The 23708-nt window shown below is 53.4% G+C and overlaps 1 protein-coding gene across 1 annotated transcript in view; it reads left to right on the plus strand.

Annotated features, from left to right (window-relative positions):
* SLC9A1 (solute carrier family 9 member A1) overlaps positions 1-23300 on the plus strand; it is a 52059-nt gene extending 28759 nt beyond the window's left edge. The window contains exons 2-12 of the mRNA XM_036255720.1: positions 9763-10223; positions 13099-13349; positions 14160-14377; positions 16139-16341; positions 18100-18189; positions 18605-18675; positions 18795-18968; positions 19248-19362; positions 19497-19598; positions 20843-20915; positions 21520-23300. Of these exons, the coding sequence (XP_036111613.1) occupies positions 9763-10223; positions 13099-13349; positions 14160-14377; positions 16139-16341; positions 18100-18189; positions 18605-18675; positions 18795-18968; positions 19248-19362; positions 19497-19598; positions 20843-20915; positions 21520-21854 (2093 nt within the window). The 3' untranslated portion in view covers positions 21855-23300. The remainder of the gene's footprint in view (positions 1-9762; positions 10224-13098; positions 13350-14159; positions 14378-16138; positions 16342-18099; positions 18190-18604; positions 18676-18794; positions 18969-19247; positions 19363-19496; positions 19599-20842; positions 20916-21519) is intronic.
* Positions 23301-23708: the final 408 nt, after the last annotated feature.

Here is a 23708-nt window from a genome sequence, read left to right on the forward strand (position 1 = left end):
AAAGGCAGTAGTAGAACTTGGCTCAAGTCCAGGTCAGGGGCATTCAGGACCAGGCCTGAAGGTCAGGGGACCCTATGAGACCTGCAGCATCAGCTCGGGCCCCCTGACTCAGTTCCTTGAATGGCTGGCTCCGGCTGTGTGCCAGCGTCTCCCTCACTGTACAGTCTCATTTCCAGGCTGGCTGGAGCTTCAGGGTCCTTGGAAGACTTTGAGATTTCTTTTCATTTGTTCACACTCTTCTTCCACCAGTCCCCTGCCCTTGAGATCCATCTTCAATCCCATGTCCCTTAGGAAACTTCCATTATTCCCTTAATCTGCTTTTCCTGAGCATCACCTTCCTGGGGCCCAGGGCTAGCTGGGTTGCCAGGCCAACTAGAGCTCCAACTACAGAGCTCCTGGCTCCTCATCTTGGAGGAGCACCTGACTCAGCCTGGGTGTTCAGGGAAAGCTTCCCAGAGGAGGTGACATTGGCACTGGGATTTGAAAAACAGGCAGAAGTTCAAAGTGAAGAAGAGTTTCTCTCTGTGTGTGCACAGATGGGGTTTGGGGACTTCTGGCAACTGGAGTACAGGCTTTAATGTGGATGGGAGGTTAAGTGCTAAGGGTTAATCCTGAGCTTGACCAGCTTCCTGACTTTTGAATCCTGATTACATTCAACAGATATTGAATGGAGCAGCCTCTCCGGCTAGGTCTGCGAGGGTCCTGTCACTGTTCTTTTTTTTAATTTTATTTTTAATTCTCACCCGAGGATATTTTTCCATTTATCATCAGATAGAATGGGAGGGAGGGAGGGAGAGAGAGAAGGAGAGAGAGAAACATCGATGTGAGAGAGACACATCGACTGGTTGCCTCCTGCACAACCCGACCAGGGTCGGGGATGAACCGCAACCAAGGTACGTGCCCTTGACCAGAATCGAACCTGAGACTCATTGGCCTGTGGGCCAATGCTCTAACCACTGAGCCAAACCAGCCACGGCTGCATCACTGTTCTTATTGCTCTCCAGTCTTTTTGGCTGCTGGGCTACCTCCAGCCCATGTGGTTTTTCTCTCCTAACCTCTCCATCAATCATCTCTGAAGTTTGCCACTTCACAATGTACAAGGTGCTTCTCTATGCCCAGTCCCTAATTCTCACCTGCCCGCACATGAGGTACCTGGCCCGTCCAGGGTGTAATGATTTGCCTAAAGGTTACTTAAGGGCAGAGCAGGGTCTTGAACCGGGTTTTTGGCCTCCTGGCCCAGTTTTCCTTTTTCCATGCCTCAGGTGGCCCAGCTCATGCTACTTCTGTTCTCAGCTAGGTTTTTAGCTAATTTCTCAGCCAGCGGAGGGTGGGACCCTGTCTCCCTGAGATGTGGATTGAAGCAAGCAAGAAGTAGAGGTGCCGTTTGGAAGAATGTCAGTGGAAGGCATGGAGAGACTGACTCCCCAGCATGGGGAACGAATCCTACCCAAGTACTTAGAACAGATTTTCTTTTTTAAGATAGAGTGGAAGGGCCCTGGCCAGTTTGCCTTAGTGGTTAGAGCATCAGCCCACAGACCAAAGGGCCTTGAGTTTGATTTTTGGTCAAGGGCACGTGCCTGGGTTACAGCTTAGATCCTTGGCAGGGGTTGCGTGGGAGCCAACCAATTCATGTGTCTCTCACACTAATGTTTCTTCTCTCTTTCTCTCCTCCTCTCTCTTCTTCCCTTCCACTCTATCTAAAAATCAATGGAAAAGTATCCTCAGGTGAGGATTAACAAGAACAAAAAAGTATCTATCTGCATTACATATATACGTGTACATATTTTTTTTAAAAAAAGAATGGGAGGGAAGGAGATATATAGGAAGAAACATTGATGTGAGAGAGACACATTGATTGGTTGCCTCCTGCACAACCGCTGGGGATCAAATTTGCAACCTAGGTATGTGTCCTTAACCAGAAATCAAACCTGAGACCTGTCGGTCTACAGGTTGACGCTCCAACCACTGAGCCAAACCAGCCAGCGCAGAACAGATTGTTTTATGGCTGTTTTTACTGGGAAGGCAAATTGCAGGCTTGAATTATTTTCCTCTTGATCCTGAGAGGTTTCATTTTCATTGGTGCAGTGTGACACAAAAAACTGGCAATTAGGGGGCCTGGGTTCTAATTTTGACTGCCACTTCCCAGCTAGGTAGCCATGGGCAAGTCATTTTGCCTTTCTGTGCCTCAGCTTCTTATCTAGCAAATGGGAGTCAGAATATGAGATGAAATGAGAGAGATGCAGAAGGTCCCAGCATAGTGCCTTGCATCAGATGCGCTAAGTTTCTAGTGAATGTTTTTCTTCTTCTCTGTACTGGAGGTTATATTTTAAGGTGGATCATTGGTTTACATTTAAAAATTTTTTTCATTAATTGGGTGACTCCTGTGGGCTAAGAGCTCTAAATAAATTATATCAGTGACTCTTACAGCCACCGTGGGGGTGGCATCATCATCCCAGCTATAGAGAAGGGACCAAGATGCAAAACATGTATAACAGGTACTGTGCTAAATGTTTTATATACATCATCTCATTTAATCTTCATAACAGCACTCATATTTGGCTGTTGGCAAAGGCCTGCTGCAGTTAGCCTGCCTTCCTGTTTGTCTTTCTTTCCTTGGTTATCATTTTATTCACTACCCATACATCCATTTGCTATGTGCAGGGTCCTTGTGTTGGGCTCTTTAGAGAATACAGACTCAAGAATGGCTTTTCTGCCCTGGCCAGTTTGGCTCAGCGGTTAGAGCTTTAACTTGTGGTCCGGAGAGACCCGGGTTCGGTTCCCACTAAGGGCATGTACCTCGATTGCGGTTAGTCCCCGGCCCTGGTTGGGTCACGCGAGTGGCAGCCACTCGATGTGTTTCTTTCACATCGATGTTTCTCTCTCTTCCTCTCTCTCCCTCCTGCTCTATCTGAATAAAAAATGGAAAAATGTCCTCGGGTGAGGATAAAAAAAAAAAAAAGGCTTTTCTCCTGGTTCTTTCTCTCTCTCTGGCAAACTTCTATTGTAACTTCAGAGCCCAGTTCAGATGGTGCCCGCTCTGAGAGCATCACCTACTCGAAATTTCAGAGCCATTTCCACCTCCTTTCTCTTTTCCACACTTTACATCTAAAAGTCCGTTTTATCTCAGTTTACAAATAGTCAGTGCCTACTCTCTGCTGGAAGCTGGAGATCCAGATGACTCTAGAAAGTTCCCATCCTTAGAGAGCTTAAAGCCCAGTGATGGACAAGTGCCTACCAATAGGTCATGATAATGTAGGGTAATTCATATTATACTTGGGTTTTGAAGACAATTATATAATAGCAGTCACCATTTTTTGCTAATATTGAGTACCAACATTGTTTGGCATTCTTTACCCTTATTATCTCTTCCTGTACTCCAGAAACCCTCTGAAACAGGTTTTTACACAGATGAGGATAGGAGATATAAAGTAACTTGCCCGTGGTCCCCCAGCTAGTCAGTGGCTGCGCCCTGATTGGAACCTAGGGCAGGGTGGCTAGTGCCACATGTCTGTCTCTGCTGGTCTGGTTGTGAACCTGCAGAGGTAGCAGCTGAGTCTGGTTTATCTTTCTCCCTGCTCCTCATGGCTGATGCTGATGGTGGGAAGAATCAACATTGAGAAGAATCAGAGCCCCTCCTACCCTGGAGGACACTCGAGCCCCAGAAGAGACCGGAGCTGAGTACAGACCAGGCAGGCAGGGCTGAGCAGTCCGATCACTCCCACCTCCTGCCTTAGGAGTTTAGTGAAGACCTATCCCTTGGTTAACTTAGGAGGGCCTCCTGGAGGGGGCAGGCTTAAAAGACAGGATTTCCTGAGGATTTTGGTAGGCCACCAGAGCAGAAGGGGAGGAATAGTGAGACTTCATGGAAAGAAATACCATGTCCAGGCCTGAGGACTCTGGGGCTGCAACTCAGCCAGGTCCCAAAAGATTCCTGGTTGCACCATTCCTGGGAACCACATTGGGCCTCTGTAGTCCCGGGTACCAGTGCACCCCTTAAAAACAAAATAAGGATAAAACCAGGGGAAATGTGGTAAGTGGTTAAGGACACAGACTGCCTGGGCATGAATGAGTTACCAGCTACTTGATTTTAGGCAAGTTGTTTAACCTTTCTGTGCTTTAGTTTCTTCATCTAGAAAATGTAGAGGCAGTCCTGGCTGGTGTGGTTCAGTTGGTTGGGTGTTGTCCTGTGCAACAAAAGGTCACCAGTTTAATTCCCAGTCAGGGCACCTGCCCAGGTTGCGGGCTCGATCCCAGGTCAGGAGCTTGCAAGAGGCAGCCTGTCGCTGTTTCACTTTCACATTGATGTTTCTCTCCCTCTCCCTTGCTCTTTCTAATAATCAATTTAAAAATCCTTTTTTTTTTTAATTTTTAAAAAATTGATTTTAGAGAGAGAGGAAGGGAGAGGGAGAGAGAGTTAAAAACATCAATGAGAGAGAACATCAATTGGCTGCCTCCTGCATGCCCCCCACTGGGGATCGGGCCCACAACCTGGGCATGTGCCCTGACTGGGAATCGAACCAGTGACCTTTTGGTGAATGGGTTGATGCTCAACCACTGAGCTGTACTGGCTGGGCTAAAAAAAATCTTTTTAAACAAAATGTAGGGGATGGTAACTGTTACCTCCCAGAGCTGTGGTGAGGTGTAAATGAGTTAAAAAGTGTCAGAGCACACTGCTACAAACTGTAGAGTGCCAGGCTTTCTTTGGGAGGTATTACTTTTCATTACTGTCATTGAGACTGGTTGCTGGGGCAGTTGAAGAGGGAGTTAAAGAAATGGAATTGTTGTGCAACCAGGAATCTTTTGGGACCTGGCCGAGTTGCAGCCCCAGAGTCCTCAGGCCTGGAACTAGGGCGGCAGAGCCCCTCGTGTGTCCCCCAGTCCCTGGCGACCCAGCACTGGTGGCAAGGAGGGCCCCTCTTCCCAGTACTCTCCTGTGACTGCCCAGGCCAGGGGAGAGATACGGAAGGAGGATCAGGGATGTCTGGTCACCCTGGCAGCCAAGGGTGACGTGGAGCAGCCTTGCCTGCCTGCTTCTGCGCCAGTCTCAGCAGATGAAGACGGTCTGGGGAGAAGTAAATAAAATGTTCTCATGGTGAAGAGTGGGGGAACCAGGAGCCCCTCACTAATTCGAAGTTTGGTCATGTGTCTGTTCAGTGCGTGTGTGTGTAAGAAAGAGTGAGTATGGTGTGTAAAAGATTGTGAAACTGTGTAAGAGAGGGAGGGTATGTGTGTAAGAGAGAGAGAGTATGGGTAAATGTGTGTGTTCCCCCAGTACCCCCAGTTGCCCAACTGCCACCTGTACTGGACAGAATAAGGAACATCTCTTCCCTCCCCCAGCTTCTTCACCTAAAAGGGGAGCCAGCCCTGAACTGTATCAGTGGGTTTGTCCTGTGGCTCAGAGATGCCGAATTCTACACCCTCTCCTGTCCTCGCTCCGGGAGCACGGGACCCTCTGCAGAAAGCCATGTGGTTGAGAGACCACTGGACTTGGAGCTTCATGGGCTTTCATGGGCTGTCATGGTGGAATCCGTCATGTGACCATTAACAGGTCACCGGTTCCCTTTGAGTCTCAGTTTCCCTAACTGCATAATGGAGGATTTGTGTGTTTTCCAGTCTGTTCCAGCCCTCACAGCTCTAGATCTGATTCTAATTGACGCTGTCCCACCCCTGATTCCATGCCGGTGACATCACCACTGCCACATGTTTGTGCTTTGGAAGTTTTGCCTCATTTCTTGGCATTTGGGGATCTCGCCTTAATGCTGGGCCTTTGTCAGGGGACCGGGGGTCCACTGTGCCCCTCTCATCACACCCAGTGTCAGCAAGGTTCCTGTGCTTTGAGGAGACACTTCAGGGATGTAGTATGGGACGACTGGTGGAGTCGACCTTGAGAGAGGGACAAACTGGAACAGGCCCACAGGACCCCTCCCTGGAGTTTATGACAGAATCCACCGCCTTGTCCCTGGAAGCCGCTTTCCCGTGGGCAAGGATCCAGACCTTCCTCCTCAGCCTGGGCTGGGCCCTCCCCTTCCCTCGCCTATCAGGGTCCACAGTTCCTCCTGCTCGCTAAGGGCAGGGCCAACCCAGAGACACCTGGGGGAACGCGCTCTGGGAACATGGCTCCAGCCGCAGGTACTCTGGGAGCTGCCTTTAGAAGGAAGTGCACTGTTTGAGTCAGGAGGCCCGGGACCCCATCCTGGGAGGCCTGGCCATGTCCTGCCTCCTCTGAGCTGCAGGTTTTTTGCCTGCTGTTGCTTCACCAAAGGTCCCGGGGTCGAGAAAAGCATGGAGCCCTGGCTGGTTTGGTTCAGCGGTTAGAGTGTCAGCCTGCGGTCCAGAGAGACCCGGGTTCGGTTTCCGCTAAGGGCACCTACCTCGGTTGCAGTTTGTCCCCGGCCCCAGTTGGGGTTGTGCAGGAGGTAGCCACTCAATGTGTCCCTTTCACGTCGCTGTTTCTCTCTCTTCCTCCCACTTTATCTGAACCAAAAATGGAAAAATGTCCTCGGGTAAGGATAAAAAAAATAAAATTTAAAGTCCAGAGAAAAGCATGGTAATCCCCACAAGCTCCTCACAGAGATCCTGACCTGGGTACCTTAGTGTCCCCAGGGCCCAGCTCTGGCCCAGCTCAGAGAACACACATGCACTTGAGTGAAGGGTTAATTATCTCTTTCTTCTATAAGTTTGAGATGCTCTAAGCTAGAGTAGAGCTCTTCCCTTAGACTCTGGAGAAGCCACCGAACCTTGCCAAGCCCCAGCTTTCTCTTCAAAATGGGGACAACACCTATCCCACAGGGCTGCTGTAAGGACAAAAGAGATGGTATGTGCCAGGATCCCAGCACAGAACCTGGCTCATGGTGCATCTTCAGGAATAAGGGACATTCTTCATGTTACTGCTTTTGGCTTGTTTCACATGTCCCCTGCCCCTCCCAAGGGGCTGTGGCTTATTTGTCTCTGGCTCTCCAGTGCACTGTCTGGAAAGCTTTGTGGGCATTTTATTTATTTTTTTTAAATATGTTTTATTGATTTTTAAATTTTTTAGAGAGAAAGGGCAAGAGAGATAGAAACATCGATATAAGAGAGATATATCGGCCCTGGCCGGTGTGGTCAGCGGTTAGAGCGTTGGCCCGCGGACCAGAGTGTCCTGGGTTCGGTTCCTGCTAAGGACATGTACCTTGGTTGCAGTGTGTCCCCAGCCCTGGTTGGGGTCATATGGGTGGCAACCACTTGATGTGTCTTTCTCACATCTCTCTCTCCCTCTCTCCCCCTTGCTCTATCTGAAGATGAATGCAAAAGTGGAAACAAAAAGAGAGAGAGAGAGACATTGATTAGCTTCCTCCTGCACACCCTCTACTGGGCATCTAGCCTGCAACCCAGGCGTGTGCCATGACCGGGAATCAAACTGAGTCTTCTCAGTCCATGGGATGACGCTCAGTCCACTAAGCCACACTGGCTGTGCCTTTGTGGGCATTTTAAAGATCTATTATCCTAGGTGGAAGAGAAGGCTATCATCTTCCTGCCCTGGGCTGTCTTTTTAGATTCTGCCTTCTCCTAAGGCAGCTATTGGTGCTCAAGTCTAGGGCAGGTGGGGGTAGGGTGCTGACAAGGAGGTCTGCTGGCTAGTGCTGGAGCTGGACTTCTGGCCTTGAGAAGCTGCTTCCTGGCTCATGCCTGCAGGGGGAGCTCTGCTCCCCTAACCGTCCATGCGTCCTCTCTCCTCTGGGAGTGTGGTGCCATTGTCTTGTTTCCACGACTTGCACCTGGCTTGTCTGATCTTACTGGGTGCCAGGGAGAAAGAGGAATCTGGGTGACAGCTGTGGATTGAAGATGATGAGAGACATCAGAGAAGGACTCCTGCCCCAACCTGGACAGACGGGAGTGGTCAGGGAATGCTTCCTGGAGGAGGCAGGCAGAAGGATAAGGTGTCAGGCACACACAGTGGGGGTAGAGGTACAGGAACAGCATTCTGAAGAAACAAGCTAGACTACGCAAAGATTTGCAGGAAAAAGAGGATGTGGCTTATTTGGGGGAATTACACAGAATTGGCAAGGCTGAAACGTAGTAATTGACAGTAGGATGGGACATGAGCGAGACCAAATGATGGAGGCAGTGCTGAGCGTTTGGACTTTAACCTATACAGCAAGAGACTTGGGGTCAGCATGACCTCACCTTTCCTGGTGTACCAGCCAGCTGAACGCTGGGGATTTACTGGTGGACATTACAAAGACTGGGGACTTTTCAGCAAAAGAGGTGACTTTTGGGTTGGTCTGTTTTGAAGTCAGGAGAATGTACATGATGGCTTTGGTGTCCTCTCCTGGCCCAGGATGGGGATGTGTTCTTTTTTACCCCAGCATGTTTTGAGTGTCCCCTGATGCACTGTGCCATGGTTCTAGTCCTAGATAGTATTTTGAGTGAGAGTCTTGACTTGTAGCTATTCTGACACTACCTAGATCAGTACCTGAGAATAGACAGGGCTTTGGTCTTGGGGAGGGATGTTTCTCCTCCTTCCCAATGACAGCAGAGACCTGGTCAGCTAGGCTACTGGGAATCATGTGAGTAATCGCTCAGCCTTGTGCATTTTAGAATCAGTAGATACTATTGAGCACCTACTGTGTTCCCAGCTCTGGGAATATAATTATAAGCAGATAAGGAATCTGTCTGCTCAGAGCTTATAGGGATGGGAGGAAAGCAAGAGCTTTTACTTTGAGCAAAGTGCCATACTCTCAACCAAGCTGACCCTGGGGGTTATGGTACCCAGTGTGCAGCCAGATGCCCAGACCTGCACCCAGAGGGAACTTGGGGCCAAACCTGGCATTGAGAGAAACTTTCTCTGAAGGAGAATTTTGCTACCTCCCAGCTCTGGGTTTAGAGCCCCAAGGTGGGCCATTGCAGAGTGGCCTACTGATGCTGCTGGCTGACCAGGACCTGGCTTGGAGAGATAGTTGGTGGGTCTCAGGCTGAGAGACAGGTTCAGGCCTTGATAGGGAAAGAAAATTGGAGGGGTTGACTTACAGAACTGTAGAGGTTGATGGGAGCTTGGGGAGGGGGGGGTCTGCCCCTGGAGTTTGTCCTGGTTCTGCTACTAAGTGCTTTTGTGACCTTGGGCAAGTCCTTTACCCCTTTGAGCCTCAGTTGTTTGCCAGTCTGGGACTGGAGGTTGCTGCATGCGTCTTGCAGATTTGCAGGCCCCAGGTGGCATAACCCTCAAGTTCTATCCTGCGCTGATATTCTTTGATTCTTTTGTGCTTCCTTCTGTCTCCTGTGTCACTTCTCCACCAACCTGTGGTCTGCCCTCTGCTAAAACACCTTGGTCGGGGAACTCACTATCGTCCCTCAGACGGAATTGTTACATCGTGGTGCCTGATCTCGAGCTCACATCTGCCTCCCTGAACTTGTGCCTGGAATGATGGATGGCTTGGGTTCAGGCGTAGGTACTTGGAGCCTCGGTGATGGATATGTAATTTCTGCCTTCTGGAGGCATGCAGAGCTGCTGTTTTATGACAGTGACAGAGATAGCATCTGTGTATCCTTTGAAAAAAGCACTTTAAAAACATTGTCACTTAGCTTACAGCAACCCTATGAGCCCGGTGTTATTATCACCCCCATTTTACAGTGAGGAAGCTGAGGTTAGAGAGTTAACAGAGTGGCCCCCTGAGACCAGGTCTGTACCCCTCTCACCAGCTTCTTTCCTCCCCCATGGTCCTGTCCCCAACCTTCTGTTCTGGCTCCCCACAAGCCCACAGCCTCCCATTCTCTCGCCCTCCTCAGGTTTCCATGTGATCCCCACTATCTCGAGCATCGTCCCGGAGAGCTGCCTGCTGATCGTGGTGGGGCTGCTGGTAGGGGGACTGATCAAGGGTGTGGGTGAGACACCCCCCATCCTACAGTCGGACGTCTTCTTCCTCTTCCTGCTGCCACCCATCATCCTGGATGCGGGCTACTTCCTGCCACTGCGGCAGTTCACAGAGAACCTGGGCACCATCCTGATCTTCGCCGTGGTGGGCACGCTGTGGAACGCCTTCTTCCTAGGCGGCCTCATGTATGCCGTGTGCCTGGTGGGTGGCGAGCAGATCAACAACATCGGCCTCCTGGAAAACCTGCTCTTTGGCAGCATCATCTCGGCCGTGGACCCTGTGGCTGTGCTGGCTGTCTTTGAGGAAATTCACATCAACGAGCTGCTACATATCCTCGTCTTTGGGGAGTCCCTGCTCAATGACGCCGTCACTGTGGTGAGGGGGTGGGGACCACACCCATGTGCACACAGGGCACAGACCCCAATCCAAGTCCAGAGTGGCCCACATCCGCCTGCTGATAATAGTAACAAAACAGCAAATGTCCATTCCTGCTTACTGTGTGCCAGGCATCATGCTGAGCATGAGACACGGGTGATTTTATTTAATCCTCATGGCAACTGTAGGAGGTGCTTAGTATTCTCACTTTTCAGAGGATGAATCAGGCCCAAAGAAGTTCAGTAACTTGCTGGAGTATGACAGAACCAAGGTTAGAAGCCAGGTCTGTCTGATGCCAGGGCCTGAGCTCTTGGCTTTACCAGGTCATATGCTCCATCCCTGACTTGGATTGTGATATGATCTTGGTTAAATTACTTATCCTCTTCATACCTCAGGTTTACTCTTTATAGACCATTTAGTCTGGAAGGGGCATTTCCGCTTTCATATTGGCTATGTCTTAAGTTAGAATTTGGTATGTGCAGAGTTCTGGGGCCGCAGTTGTGGAAAGGGACCTTGCCCCCAGACATCCAGAAAGTGATTAAGTAAAAGGGATTGTCCTGGGTTGGCTACTTGCTTACTGTGTGACCTTAAGCAAGTGGCTGTACCTCTCTGAGCCTCACGTTGACAGCTGCAGAGTGGCAGAGGATTGAGTGCTTTCTTCCCAGGGTCTAGTGGGAACAGACAGCCCAGCAAGGGGCTGCACACAGCAGCTCTGTATATGTCTGCACATGCCCTTCCTCCCAGCCGGTTTCCTCAGGAAACAGATAAATGTATGTGCACACTCACATTGCGTTGTGAAAACATCCCCTCCCCCTCCCAGCTGGACTCACAAGGACACGTGTGCACACCCATGCGCGCACATGCACTCCCTCTTCTCCACCCCCAGCCCCTCAGGAAGTGCACCTCAAAGAAGAGACAGTCGGTTGGCTGCCTGCCGACAGCCCTGGCCTCCCCTTCTTCCCCGCCGGCAGCTCTTCACGAGGCTGATAGAGCAGCAGCATGGCTTGAGTGGGAGGCCTTGGTCCTGGCCTCTGTTAGCTCCCCCTCTGGCCCAGGGTTACCACACGAGCCTGTTTCTCCATCTGTAACAGGGATTGCAGGACTCAGCCTGTCATCCTCCCAGGGTTCTTACAGGCGTCACACTCCCTAATGTCTGAAACCACTGGGTGCCAGAGATGAAGTCCTCCCACTGGATCTGGGTGTTGGGTTGGCACCACCAGGGAGCGGTGGGACGTGGTTATATCAAGTGGGCACCTCAGTCCGGCCACCGTGGGCCCGTGGCCATGCCTCACCACAGCGGTGGCAGTGGTGGTAGTGATCACTGTGTTCATTGAGCACTTCCTGTCTGAATATGTACTGACTGTCTCATCTAATCTACACAGAAAATACATGAGGGGGGCACTGTCATTATCCCCGTTTTTTTAGTGAAGAAACTTAGGCACTGAGAGGTTAACTGACTCATCCAAGGTTACATTCTCTGATAAGTGATGTGGCCAAGGATCAGATCTACAGTCAGTCCAGAGCCTGAATGCTTACACGATGCTACGCTGCCTTCCTAGTCCCTGGGACAGTAATGCCAGGCCGGAAAGGAGGACCTGGTCCTCTAGACCCGCCCCATTGGCCCAGGGCTGAGAACCTGCCTGCTGCCTGCCCTGCCCTGCCTCCTAGTCCGGCCCCTTTCTGGAGCCTGGGTGTGGTGTGAAAGCCTGCTCCCAGACAGTGAACCTGAAGGCTGCCTGGAGCAGTGTGGTCTCAGCAGTCCGCCCCACCCCCTCCCTGCCACCAGGTGCTGCCCAGGTGCTGGGAGCTCGGAGGGTTCCCTCTCGGACCCTCAGCAGCCCATGCCTGGAACCTTCCCAGCTGGTTTCCTGGCAGAGCTGTCTAGGAACAGGCCAGGGAGCCAGCACCTACAAGAAAGAGGGCAGAGCCTCAGGGCTGAACCTGCCAGGGAGGCCCTGCCCCCTGCTGTCAGGGAACAAGTTCTGGGCCCAGTTCTGCCCCCCGCTGGCGCCCTCTGGCAAGCTGCTTCACCGCTAAGAGCCTCAGTGAGCGAGGGAGCAGACATCCTTGGCCCACCTACTTCAGGGGCTCGTGTGTCAAGCAAGATGGCCATTGTCAAAGGGGTCCTACGGTGTCTGAAGTGCCACCTAAACATCTGACGACAGTTACAGTGACTTTATTTCCCAGTCCTGGAGGTAGGGGGGCCTTAGAGAGCCTCTCATTCCATAGCATCTGAACTTGGCTGTTCATCACAACCACCTGGGGAGCTTGTTGAATAGAGATTGCTGGGGCCCACTTCTAGAGACTCCAAGTAGGGTATGGGCTGGCCATATGAATTTTCAAAAATGTGAGGTTAAGTCTTATTGTAGTTCGTCGTCTGAACTGCCCTTGCTTTGTGTGGAGGAGGGGCATGATCTGCCCAAGCCCAGACAGTAAGGAAAGCGAACTGAGGAGTGCCAGTCACAGCTGACACGTCACAGGCACGGTTCCAGGCATTCTGCCTTTACTAGTCTAATCCTCACAACAGCCTGTAAGGTTGGTATGTTACCCCATTTTGTGGATGCAAAACTAGCACAGGGAGATTGAATAATGTGCCCCATGTGTACGCGAGGGAGCAGCAGAGCCAGAGTCCAGCCCAGGCAGGTGGCTTCAGTCTGTGCTGATAAAAGCATGGCACTGCAGGTCTCACGCAAGACCCGCGGGCCCTCTGGCCAGTGGCTCTGAGCACCTGTTTGGCACTAGGGTTCTTCTGTTACCATGTGGACTCTACATTTGGCCATGGTCATTGGAGGGACGGGATCACCCTGGCCTGACCCCAGGGAGCCTTGGGGCAGGACCCTGCCCTCCCGCCGACCAGCCTGCATACCTTCTCCAGGTCCTGTATCACCTCTTTGAGGAGTTTGCCAACTATGACCGCGTGGGCATTGTGGACATTGTCCTCGGCTTCCTGAGCTTCTTCGTGGTGTCCCTGGGCGGCGTCTTTGTGGGCGTGGTCTACGGGGTCATCGCAGCCTTCACCTCCCGATTCACTGCCCACATTCGTGTCATCGAGCCGCTCTTCGTCTTCCTCTACAGCTACATGGCCTACCTGTCGGCGGAGCTCTTCCACCTGTCCGGCATCATGGCGTGAGTCGGCTTGGCGCGGGCGGCCGCGCGCTTGGATGCCCTGGACTCGGAGGGTCACAAGGGAGCTCCGCAGGATCAGCCTCCCACTCGAGGCCCTGGGACTGTCCCCGGAGCACTGAGTGTGAGGTTCTGGGAAGTCTAGCCTTGCTGCTGCTTTCCGTCGTCTCCAAGGAAGCCCTTGGTTGTAGCTGCACGTAGGCACTCGCGTTCACCGTCCCCCTCGGAGCCCCAGTGAGGAGGCTCGAGGTTTCTATGGAAGCGAGGAGGCCTGGAGGTCCTGACGCCTCACTGGGTCCTGAAGTCAGGGACAGTGAGGTGCAGAGGTGGGGCTGGATGGGGGATTTAGGGTGAGAGTGAGAAAGCCGGGCCCGTGGAGCCCAGGTATGAGCTCCAGGTTGGGAGGGCTTGGGCTGCTGCTTGGAACGGAGCGCCTTGTGGGGACCCCATGCATTAAGGGGACACCACACTCGGGGTGGGAGATAAACCCTAGGCCATGGGCTGTTGTAATTGATCCCTGTTAGGTAGAGAGGCGACTTGGCATCAGGGACAAGGCACAGGCTTTGGAGTTGGCTGGACCTTAGTGTCTTAGTTCTGTCACTTGCTGGCAGTGTGACAGTAGGCAGGTGACTTTATTTTCCCTCATCTGAAAAATACAAGAATATGCCTGTCTGTGGGGTTGAGTGAAAGGACAGTGAGAACAGGTGTGGAAAGCTCCTAAGGGGAGGCAGTAACCGGCAGCTGGCAGCAGAGGGCCTCTGGGAAGGCACAGCTCAGCTCTGAATCCTGTACCCTACTCTTCCCCGACCCCAGACTCATTGCCTCAGGCGTGGTGATGCGCCCCTACGTGGAGGCCAACATCTCCCACAAGTCCCACACCACCATCAAGTACTTTCTGAAGATGTGGAGTAGTGTCAGTGAGACCCTCATCTTCATCTTCCTCGGAGTCTCCACTGTGGCCGGCTCCCACCACTGGAACTGGACCTTTGTCATCAGCACCCTGCTCTTCTGCCTCATCGCCCGAGTGCTGGGTGAGGTCCCTGGGCCCAAGCCAGGGGTGTGTGTGTGTGTAGGGTTTGGGTGTGTGGGTACCGTGTGTGTGAGTGTGTGTCTGTGAATGTGAGTGTCTGTGATTGTGTGTGTGTGAGCGTGTGTGGTGTATTGTGCGGAGAGGCTGGGGTTGGTGCCTGGCTGTTCCCAGCACAGCTAGAGGCAGGGGCTTCTGCAGTCCTCTCTGCAATGCTGAGGCTGTGCTGGGCTCTTGATGGGAGAGAAGCCTGTGCTCATGAGTCTGATCTCGGGAGATGGTCACCATGTGTCAGAGTACTGGGACCTGTGGTTCTGGGCCTGTCGGGATCTGAGGGAAGAACCAAGGTGCACACAGCCAGGTCTGTGAGTGTTCTCTGTGTTGTCCCATGGCACAGGTGACTTGAGCACTTGCAAAGCCGCGTGCAGCTCCTCCAAACCTACGCTGCCACCTGGCTCTACACAAGGGACCAGCCTCAGGTCTTCGGGTTTTGCTTACTTTCCAGACCTACCTCACCTCAGTGACTGTGTTGCTTCCCCACCCTGGATCTCACTTCCTCTCTGAGACTAGGCCTGTGTCCTGAGCCTGAGTGAGCATCATAGTTCATGGTGTACTGTTTTTTTTTTAATCCTCACCTGAGGTATTTTTCTATTTATCTTCAGATAGAGTGGGAGGGAGAGAGAGAGAAACATCGATGTGAGAGGGAAACATTGACTGGTTGCTTCCTACATGACCCCGACCAGGGCCTGGGATGAACTGCAACTGAGGTACGTGCCCTTGATGGGACTCGAACCTGCAACTCTTTGGTCCATGGGCTAACGCTCTAACCACTGAGCAAGACTGACCAGGACCTTGGTGTACTGCTTTAAAACCCCATTAGCTCGGCTGGTGTGGCTCAGTGGGTTGAGGGTTGTCCCATGGACTGAGAGGTCCCGGTTAGATTCCTGGTCAGGGCACATGCCTGGGTTTCAGGCTCCATCCCCAGTAGGGAGCGTGCAGGAGGCAGCCGATTGATGTTTCTCTCTCTAAAAAATCAATGATGGCCATCAAATAAATAAATAAATAAAACCCCATTAATCTGGGGCCTCTTTCTCTACAGAGTCTGTTTCTGAGGGTTGAGGTTGGATCTAGACCTCTGCAATTTTTAACTTTTTTTTTTAATCCTTACCCGAGAACTTTTTTTTCCCCATTTATCTTTAGATAGAGTGATAGAGCAGGAGGGAGAGAGGGAGGAAAGGAGAGAGAAACATTGATGTGAGAGAGACACATCGAGTGGTTGCCACCCACATGACCCCAAATGGGGCCAGGGACAAACTGCAATCAAGGTACATGCCTCTAGCGGGAACCAAACCCGGGACTCTCTGGTCTGCAGGCCGATGCTATAACCACTGAGCCAAATCAGCCAGGGCTGCAATTTTTAACTTTTTATTATGGAAAATTTCAAACCAGAGGAAAGTAGACCCCATATACCCATCATATTGATTTAGTAGGTATCACCCTGTTTCATCTCTTCCCATTGTCCTCCTAACCGTTGGCCACTGGAGATCTCTCTGATGTCTCCAGAGTACATCCCGATTGGGAGCCCTGCTTAAGGATCCACCCAACTCTTGGATTGAGGGAGTCGGAGCACCCTGGGCTGAGGGACCCAGTGAATGAGCTGGGTGGGCTTACCAGGGGAGGCTTTCTCCAGACAGAGATATCTCTGGTGTAGAAGCCAGAAGGGGCTGGGGACAGCTTGACCCCTCTTCTTCCTCCACCCTGGCAGGCGTGCTGGGCCTGACCTGGTTCATCAACAAGTTCCGCATCGTGAAGCTGACGCCCAAGGACCAGTTCATCATCGCCTACGGGGGCCTGCGAGGGGCCATCGCCTTCTCTCTGGGCTACCTCCTGGACAAGAAGCACTTCCCCATGTGTGACCTGTTCCTCACTGCCATCATCACCGTCATCTTCTTCACTGTGTTTGTGCAGGTGCTGGATAGGGTGGAGCAGCCCTGCCCAGGGACCCTGACTGCCAGTGGAAAGAGGGACCTAAGAGGGACCACGGGTTCTAGTCCCAGCTCCACCAGTAACTTGCTTTACAACCTTGAGAAAGCCACTCCTTTCTGGGCCTTAGTTCCCTCCATTGTTAAGGGGGAATTGTGATAGTTAGTCATTTGAAGTGACAAGTAGGAATATAAGGGAGCCAGAATGCTGCCTAACTTAGGAACCCAGAGGGAGTTAGGTACAGTTAGCAGACCCATGATACTCATTAGAGAAGTGATTTAATATCTTAGGATCTCAGTTTCTGCATCTGTAAAATGGGAATAATAGCCTAACATGGGGACCTGGAAAGGTTGCTGAGCCAGGCAGCAGGAGGTCCAGAGTCAGCCCAAGCTCTGCTGCTGTCTGTATGACCCTGGGAGAGACCCTCCTCTCATCTCTGGGTCTCGGTTCCCCATCTTTGAAGGGAGGGGACTGGACTAGATGATCCTGAGGAATCCTTCCAGCTTGCTGGTCAGTGATTTCTGTGCAGGCGAATGACCCAGTCTTAGCTGAGAGCCCACCCTTGGTATTACGTAATTCTACTTTACCTGACCTGTGACCTTGGGCAAGTGAGCAGACACTCTTTCTGCGCCTCCATTTCTCTACCATCCCCTCCATCTTTCCTGGACACCAATCTTGCAAACACCATTGCCTTCTCAAGAGAAAAAAATATAGAGTTGCCCTGGCCAGTTTGGTTCAGGGGTTGGAGCATCAGCCTGCAGACTGAAGGCTCATGGGTTTGATTCCTGGTCAAGGGCACATACTTGGGTTGCAGGTTCGATCCCCGGCCCCCATCAGGGTCATACAGGAGGCGGCCAATCGATGTGTCTCTCTCACATCGATGTTTCTCTCTCTTTCCCTCCCACCTTCCCTCCTTTCCACTCTATCTAAAAATCAGTAGAAAAATATCCTCAGGTGAGGATTAACAACAACAACAAAAAAGTAGAGGAAACCTCTTGGGGCTGCACTTATTTTCTATCCTTTAAAAGGAGAGGGGGCTGTCTCTTTTGTCCTTTTGCCCTGCTTAGACCTCAAAGATATTTTATCACCTTGACTTGGCAATTTTATCTGCTAATGGTTTACTAAGTCCATTTTCAATGCAGGCAGCATTGAGGTAGGGATCTCCCTGCCTGGGTTTGAATCCAACTCAACTACTTTGAGATTTTAGAGTTATTTAACCTCTCTGAACTTCAGTCTCCTCATCTGTAAAATGAGGACAGTGAAAGGACCTACCTCTTATGGTTGTTGTAGGTGTTAAAGAGTTAATTCTAGTAAAAACTGACTCTGGCACATGGCAATTTGCAGTTAAATTAGCTGCTTGTGCCTTTACTAGGTGCTCCTTGGTCACAGTCCTGCAAGGGAGGCAGAGCAGGTGGTTCTCCCATTAGCCAGGCCTGACTTACCTGGGGTTGCAGAACATACCTGTGGTGGAGCCCACACTTAAACCCAGGTCCTTCACCCCCTGGCTGGGGCTAGATGACCAGTGTGTGAGTCTTAGCTGGAGGGGCTCTCAGACCACTGGCTGTGTCTTCAGGAAGAGCAGGTCTTGGGAACCGCCTTTATGGAAATGCTGACATGGAGGTTGAGAGACTGGGGGACTCGGAGCAGAGGGAATCCAGCCTCAGGCCTGGGGGTGGGGGGAGGCTCAGTGGCCTCCCTGCCAGGTAGGAGAACTGGAAGGCCTGACATCCACCTGCCCCCTAGGGTATGACCATTCGGCCCCTGGTAGACCTGTTGGCTGTGAAGAAAAAGCAAGAAACGAAGCGCTCCATCAACGAGGAGATCCACACACAGGTACTGGAAGCTGGGCCCTCGACTGCAGGAGAAGGCTTGGGAAGCAGCTAGGCCTCATGTCCGTGCCCTCATTCAGCGCCTCCTCCCTCATCCCAGGACCAGGTGGTCCTTAAGCCTTTTGAGGTCATCAGGTCAAAGAGAGGTGTGGTATGAGCAGCTGGGAGCCTGAGGAGGGGGTGTCAGGCACCACTGGGTTTGGAGAAGGGACTTCAGCCATGCCTCAGTGGCAGAGGGTTTGAGGTGCCACTGGGGTTCAGGATGAGTGAGGTATGGGCACCACCTTCTGGCTGCTCCTGGAACTACAGGGCTGGCTGAGCAGAGCAGCACTGAGTTTGAAGGTGGGGAGCCTATTCAGAAGTCTTGGTAGGGAAGGAGCCCAGTAGTGAGGCTTGACCTGGCCCTGGGCCCATTTCAGTTCCTGGACCACCTTCTGACAGGCATCGAGGACATCTGTGGCCACTACGGCCACCATCACTGGAAGGACAAGTAGGTGGCAGGCCTGGTGGGCAGGTGGGTGGGGAGGGGTAGGTAATGGTCTCCCAGGGCCTGGGTGTCTCCCCACTGCTAGGAGCTGGCTCCATCCACCTTCCCCCTTCTCCCACCAGGCTCAATCGGTTTAACAAGAAGTATGTGAAGAAGTGTCTCATAGCCGGCGAGCGCTCCAAGGAGCCCCAGCTGATCGCTTTCTACCACAAGATGGAGATGAAGCAGGCCATCGAGCTGGTGGAAAGTGGTGGCATGGGCAAGATCCCCTCTGCTGTCTCCACCGTCTCCATGCAGTGAGTGCTAACGGCCGACCCGGGCAGCTTCTGCACCCACACAGTAACCCCTCAATGCCAGCCTGGAGCGGGCACCCTGGGGCCGGGGGCAGAGCCCGTGAGCAAGGCCCCTTTGCCATCCTGTCAGGGCTGGTAGAGCTGCAGGGCCACAGTGAGGACCTGAGGCTTTGCCCACCCACCTAGGCCATCCCCAGAGTGACTTCCTTCTGGCCCAGCCCAGAAGGCTCCAGGGTCACAGGAATTTTGGGGGGGAACCTAACCTATGTCGTGTTGTCCCAGGAATATTCACCCCAAGTCCCTGCCTGCTGAGCGCATCCTGCCAGCACTCTCCAAGGACAAGGAAGAGGAGATCCGAAAGATCCTGAGGAACAACTTGCAGAAGACCAGGCAGCGGGTGAGGGGCTGCTCCCCGCCCGGCCGCCTGCAGCACAGGAGTCCCTCTGCCTGTCTGCTCCAGCCCTGCCCCACACATGTCCTCCAGGCCCAGCTTCCGGGTCCTACTCTGCCTGACAGCTGTTCCTCCCACAGCTGCGGTCTTACAACAGACACACCCTGGTGGCAGACCCCTACGAGGAGGCCTGGAACCAGATGCTGCTCCGGAGACAGAAGGCCCGGCAATTGGAACAGAAGGTGTGTGTGGGACTGGAGTGGCTCCTTCCTTCCTCTGGGTTCTTCCTCTCCTTGCACCAAGCCCTTTTGCAGATTGAACAGTCTGGTCTGGTGTTTTGGGCTTTCTCCTCTTGTTTTGAAAGCTGAGCTCCAGGGCGGGTTCCAGAAAGCCTTGTCCCCCCTCCACTTCTTCCCCACTAGGAGCAGTGAAGAGCCCAGGTCTCTCACCACGTCCCAGGACCTGCGCTAGGAGAGTCTCCCGTGCTCTGACTCCTCATTTCCTTTTGAGAAAACTAAGGCCCAGGGCGAAAGACAGCTGCCCCAGTTCACAAAGCAAGGCACACATGCGCGCATTCCTTTAGGAAACACTTGTCCAGGGGTCCCTAAGTGCCAAACCTGTGTAACTCCGAGTGTCAGCCCAGTCCCTCCCTTACGGAGCTGCTCTTGCAGTGGCCCATCCAGGAAATGCAAGGGGCCCTGAGCACCTTGAACAGGGAGGGTCAGGTAAGCTTAGGAATCAGAGTCATGGTGAAGGGAGTGTGAGCAGAGGAAGGTCCAGGCAGAAGGAAGAACGTGCATTAGTTCCCAGTCACAGGAGGTGCCCGTTCTAGGAACAGAGCTTAGCTTTTAAGGAAGATTGTTAATGGCGTAAGGTTTGGGCTTTATCCTATGGGCATGGGGAGCCATGAAGGGTTCTGCGTAAGGGAGTGACATGGGAAGGGGTGGAGGCGGCGGATTAGGGTGGTGGCAGGGGGAGATGAAGGAGTGGGTAGATTCAAGGGACGTTCAGGAGGTGGAACTAGCAGGGCTTGGTCACCAGCTTGAGATGGGCTGAGGGAAGAGGAAGGGGAGTCGGGGGTCATGTCTAGCTTCTGGTTGGGGTAGTTGGGAGTGGTGGCTATGATGGACGCCGAGGAAGGAACCAGGTTCTGAGGGAAGATAAGAAGCTGAGTTCATTTTCAACATGATATGTTGAGATCCCTGGTGTCCACTCCGGAGCTGACTTTACGGGTCTGTACCTCAGGGGTAGGTGTGGCTGGAGCTAGACTGGGGCAGTGTCACCATGGGGGAGGCAGGGCCGCCCAGGAGATTTTGTAGCTTGAGGAGTCTGGGCCGAGCCCTCAGGAACCCCTGAAGTGCCAGCATGACACAGCCTGATGAGGAGCTGCCAAGAGGGAGCAAGCACCCTGAGCACACCCGTGGCCACCAGCCTCCATTGCCCTCCAGAGGGGCTGCCTGAGTCACCTGTCTGCTCTCTCTGTCAGATCAACAACTACCTGACAGTGCCGGCCCACAAACTCGACTCACCCACCATGTCTCGGGCCCGCATCGGCTCAGGTAAGGCAGGGCACCGGTGCCTGGGGAGGGGCCTCGCAGCTGGGTGCTCAATGCCACTGTCTCCTGAACGGGCCTCGGCCTCGGCCTCAGAGAGCCAGCGGGGAGGACAGGCTTCTCCTCCATTAACCCCTCCCAGGTCAGAGCTCCTCCATCGGGTGGAGTTGGGGATTGGCCTTGCTGCCGTCCCCAGGGACAGAGTGCTCCACGTGGGGCTGAAGGGAGCTGGGTGCTGGGCGGGGGCAGGAGGGGTCTGCACCATTGAGATCTCCAACATGTGAAGGAAGCGAGGCCAGGCCTTCTCCTAGGCCTGGGTCCCCGGGGCCGACACTGACTCAGGAAGGAGCCCTAATTGTTGGTCTGAAGGGGAGCACCCACGGGAGCCCCCGGTGTGAGGAGAGAAACACAGTCCTACCTTTGAGACCCAGACTAGGGGGAAGAGAAACTACCTGATGAGGGCTCGTGAAGGCCACGTGGAGTCACTGAGACATCAGGACTGCTGCCCTCGCAGGGAGGGTCTGTGGGAGCCGCTGGCCCGGGCTGAGGTGGGGCGCATGCTGGGCGGGGCTCGGGCAGAAGCCAACCTGGGCCTTGCTCTCGTCCCCAGACCCCCTGGCGTATGAGCCGAAGGCCGACCTGCCTGTTATCACCATCGACCCAGCCTCCCCACAGTCGCCGGAGTCTGTGGACCTGGTGAATGAGGAGCTGAAAGGCAAGGTCCTCGGGCTGAACCGGGACCCCAGGGTGGCCAGTGAGGATGAGGATGATGATGGAGGCATTGTGATTCGGACCAAGGAGCCCTCTTCTCCAGGCAATGACGATGTCTTCACCCCTGGGCCAAGTGACAGCCCCAGCTCCCAGAGGATACAGCGCTGCCTCAGCGACCCAGGCCCCAACCCTGAGCCTGGGGAGGGAGAGCCTTTCATCCCCAAGGGGCAGTAGTGCTGGGGCCAGTGGGCCGGGCCTGTCCCACCACAGACTCTCCCACCAGAGCAGGGGCTGCTGGGAGCTTGGGGGGCTCCCCTCATCCTATCTGACCTGGATTGCCCTCCCCCCCCCCTGCATGGCAGCTGGGACCAGCACGGCTTCCCCCTGCCTCCTGGGAAGCACCTCCCCCACCAGAACTGCCTTCCCAGTCCATTCGGCAGATCTTCGGCTGAGGCAGACCCTGCGCCTTCCCGACCAGGCTCTCTCCCACCCCAGAGGAGGGCCTCGGGGTTTCCCAGACCTCGGGGCCCCTCCTCTGTCACCCTCCTCATTCAAACCAATCTTAGTTTCTAACCAAAGAGCCTCTGGCTCAGCCTTGGTCTCACCTGGGAAGGGAAGAAGCCCAGGCCTCTCTTGACCTAGGCCAGGCCCTTCATTATCGGAGGAAAGAAGGGAGCAGACATCTGACTAGGGTGGGATCGGTGACCCATGGCAGTCCCACCCTCTGCCAGCTCCGTCATCCTGGCCAGCCACCTGACGTCCTCACTCAGCTGCACCTCTGAGCTTCTCTGTGTGGAGCTGGGGCACTTTGGACCATGATGTGACAACTTTCCAAACCACTCCAGCAGGGACCCCTGAGCCCTCCAGGGCTACTGTCCGGGAGGGGACTGTCAGGGGCTCTGAGAAGTGCTGCCTTTTATCTGTTGTGTTTGTTCACACTTCGTGTATGATCTACTTGCGTGGAGGCCATTCTGTTTTTAAAACATTTTGAAAAACTCTGGCAGAATGAAGCTCTGGCCCTCCAAAGAATCAGCCCTCCTCATTTGGGCCTGTCTGCACAGCACTCCCCCAAATTGGTCCTCTGCCTCCTGGACTGTGGCCCCAAGGCTCTGATTTCAGAAGTGACCCCCTCCCCACAACTCCAATCATGGTTCTCTCCAACTCATAGATGCTGGGCCTTCTGGGCCTTCTTTGCTTTTGGGCTTGACCCTCAGTTCCTACGGGCCTGTTTTTTCTCTCATCCCCCCATTGGCCCCAGGAACCTTCCCCTCTTATATTCACCACACTCAGCTTGCTGTGGAGCCCAGTTCTCAGGGGAGAAGACCTCCCCTGAGCATCTCCCACCTGGCTGGGACTGGTGGGTGGGCCGAGTCCTAGGCTCCCAGGGGCCTTTGCTCACAGGCACACGCTCCCACCCCCATTGCTGCCACGGCCAGGCCCAGGACTAGGTGTCTGTCCCCCCTAGGGCACTCCCCCAGGATTGTGCAATAGTCAGAGTCCCTCTCCCCAGTGGACTGGGCAGTGGGTGCTCATCTGTTCCCCTCTCCATGCAAGTGCTGTTTTGGGCAGGAGTCACCATGCAAGGGTGACGTTGACAACCATGTTCAAAGCCACCACAGCTGCTGCTGCTCTGCCGCCTGTACAGAAGAAACCAAATTTTTTCATATTCTAATAAATCCATGTGAGTTTTTGATAGAGTCGAGGGCTGTTTCCTGGGAACGAGGGACTTTGGAGTGTAGGGTGGCCTGGGGCCCGAAGGACTGAGCTCAGTGGCTGGCACAGAGATACACTTAATCCGAGTCAGCTGCTGGGGTGGTCATCACTGCGTGCCAGGCGCCAGGGAGACAGCGGTGAGCAAAGCGAAGTGCCCCTGCCCTCAGGTGCCTTCAGCCTCGGGGAGGAGCCGCATTAATCAAACATTCATGTAGAGCAGGTAAAACCCGGTGTGTTTGTGGGTGACTGAATGAAATTCGGGGTGTGGAGGCGATGGTGAGGAGGACTTTTCTAAGTGATATCCTAGAGAAGGAGCTGAGGTTAACCAGGTGAGTAGTGTCTTGGAGAGTTCCCAAATGTTCTAACTGGGAGCTG

The sequence above is a fragment of the Molossus molossus genome, unplaced genomic scaffold (assembly GCF_014108415.1).
Source record: "Molossus molossus isolate mMolMol1 unplaced genomic scaffold, mMolMol1.p scaffold_m16_p_12, whole genome shotgun sequence".
In the NCBI taxonomy this organism is placed as follows: Eukaryota; Metazoa; Chordata; class Mammalia; order Chiroptera; family Molossidae; genus Molossus; species Molossus molossus.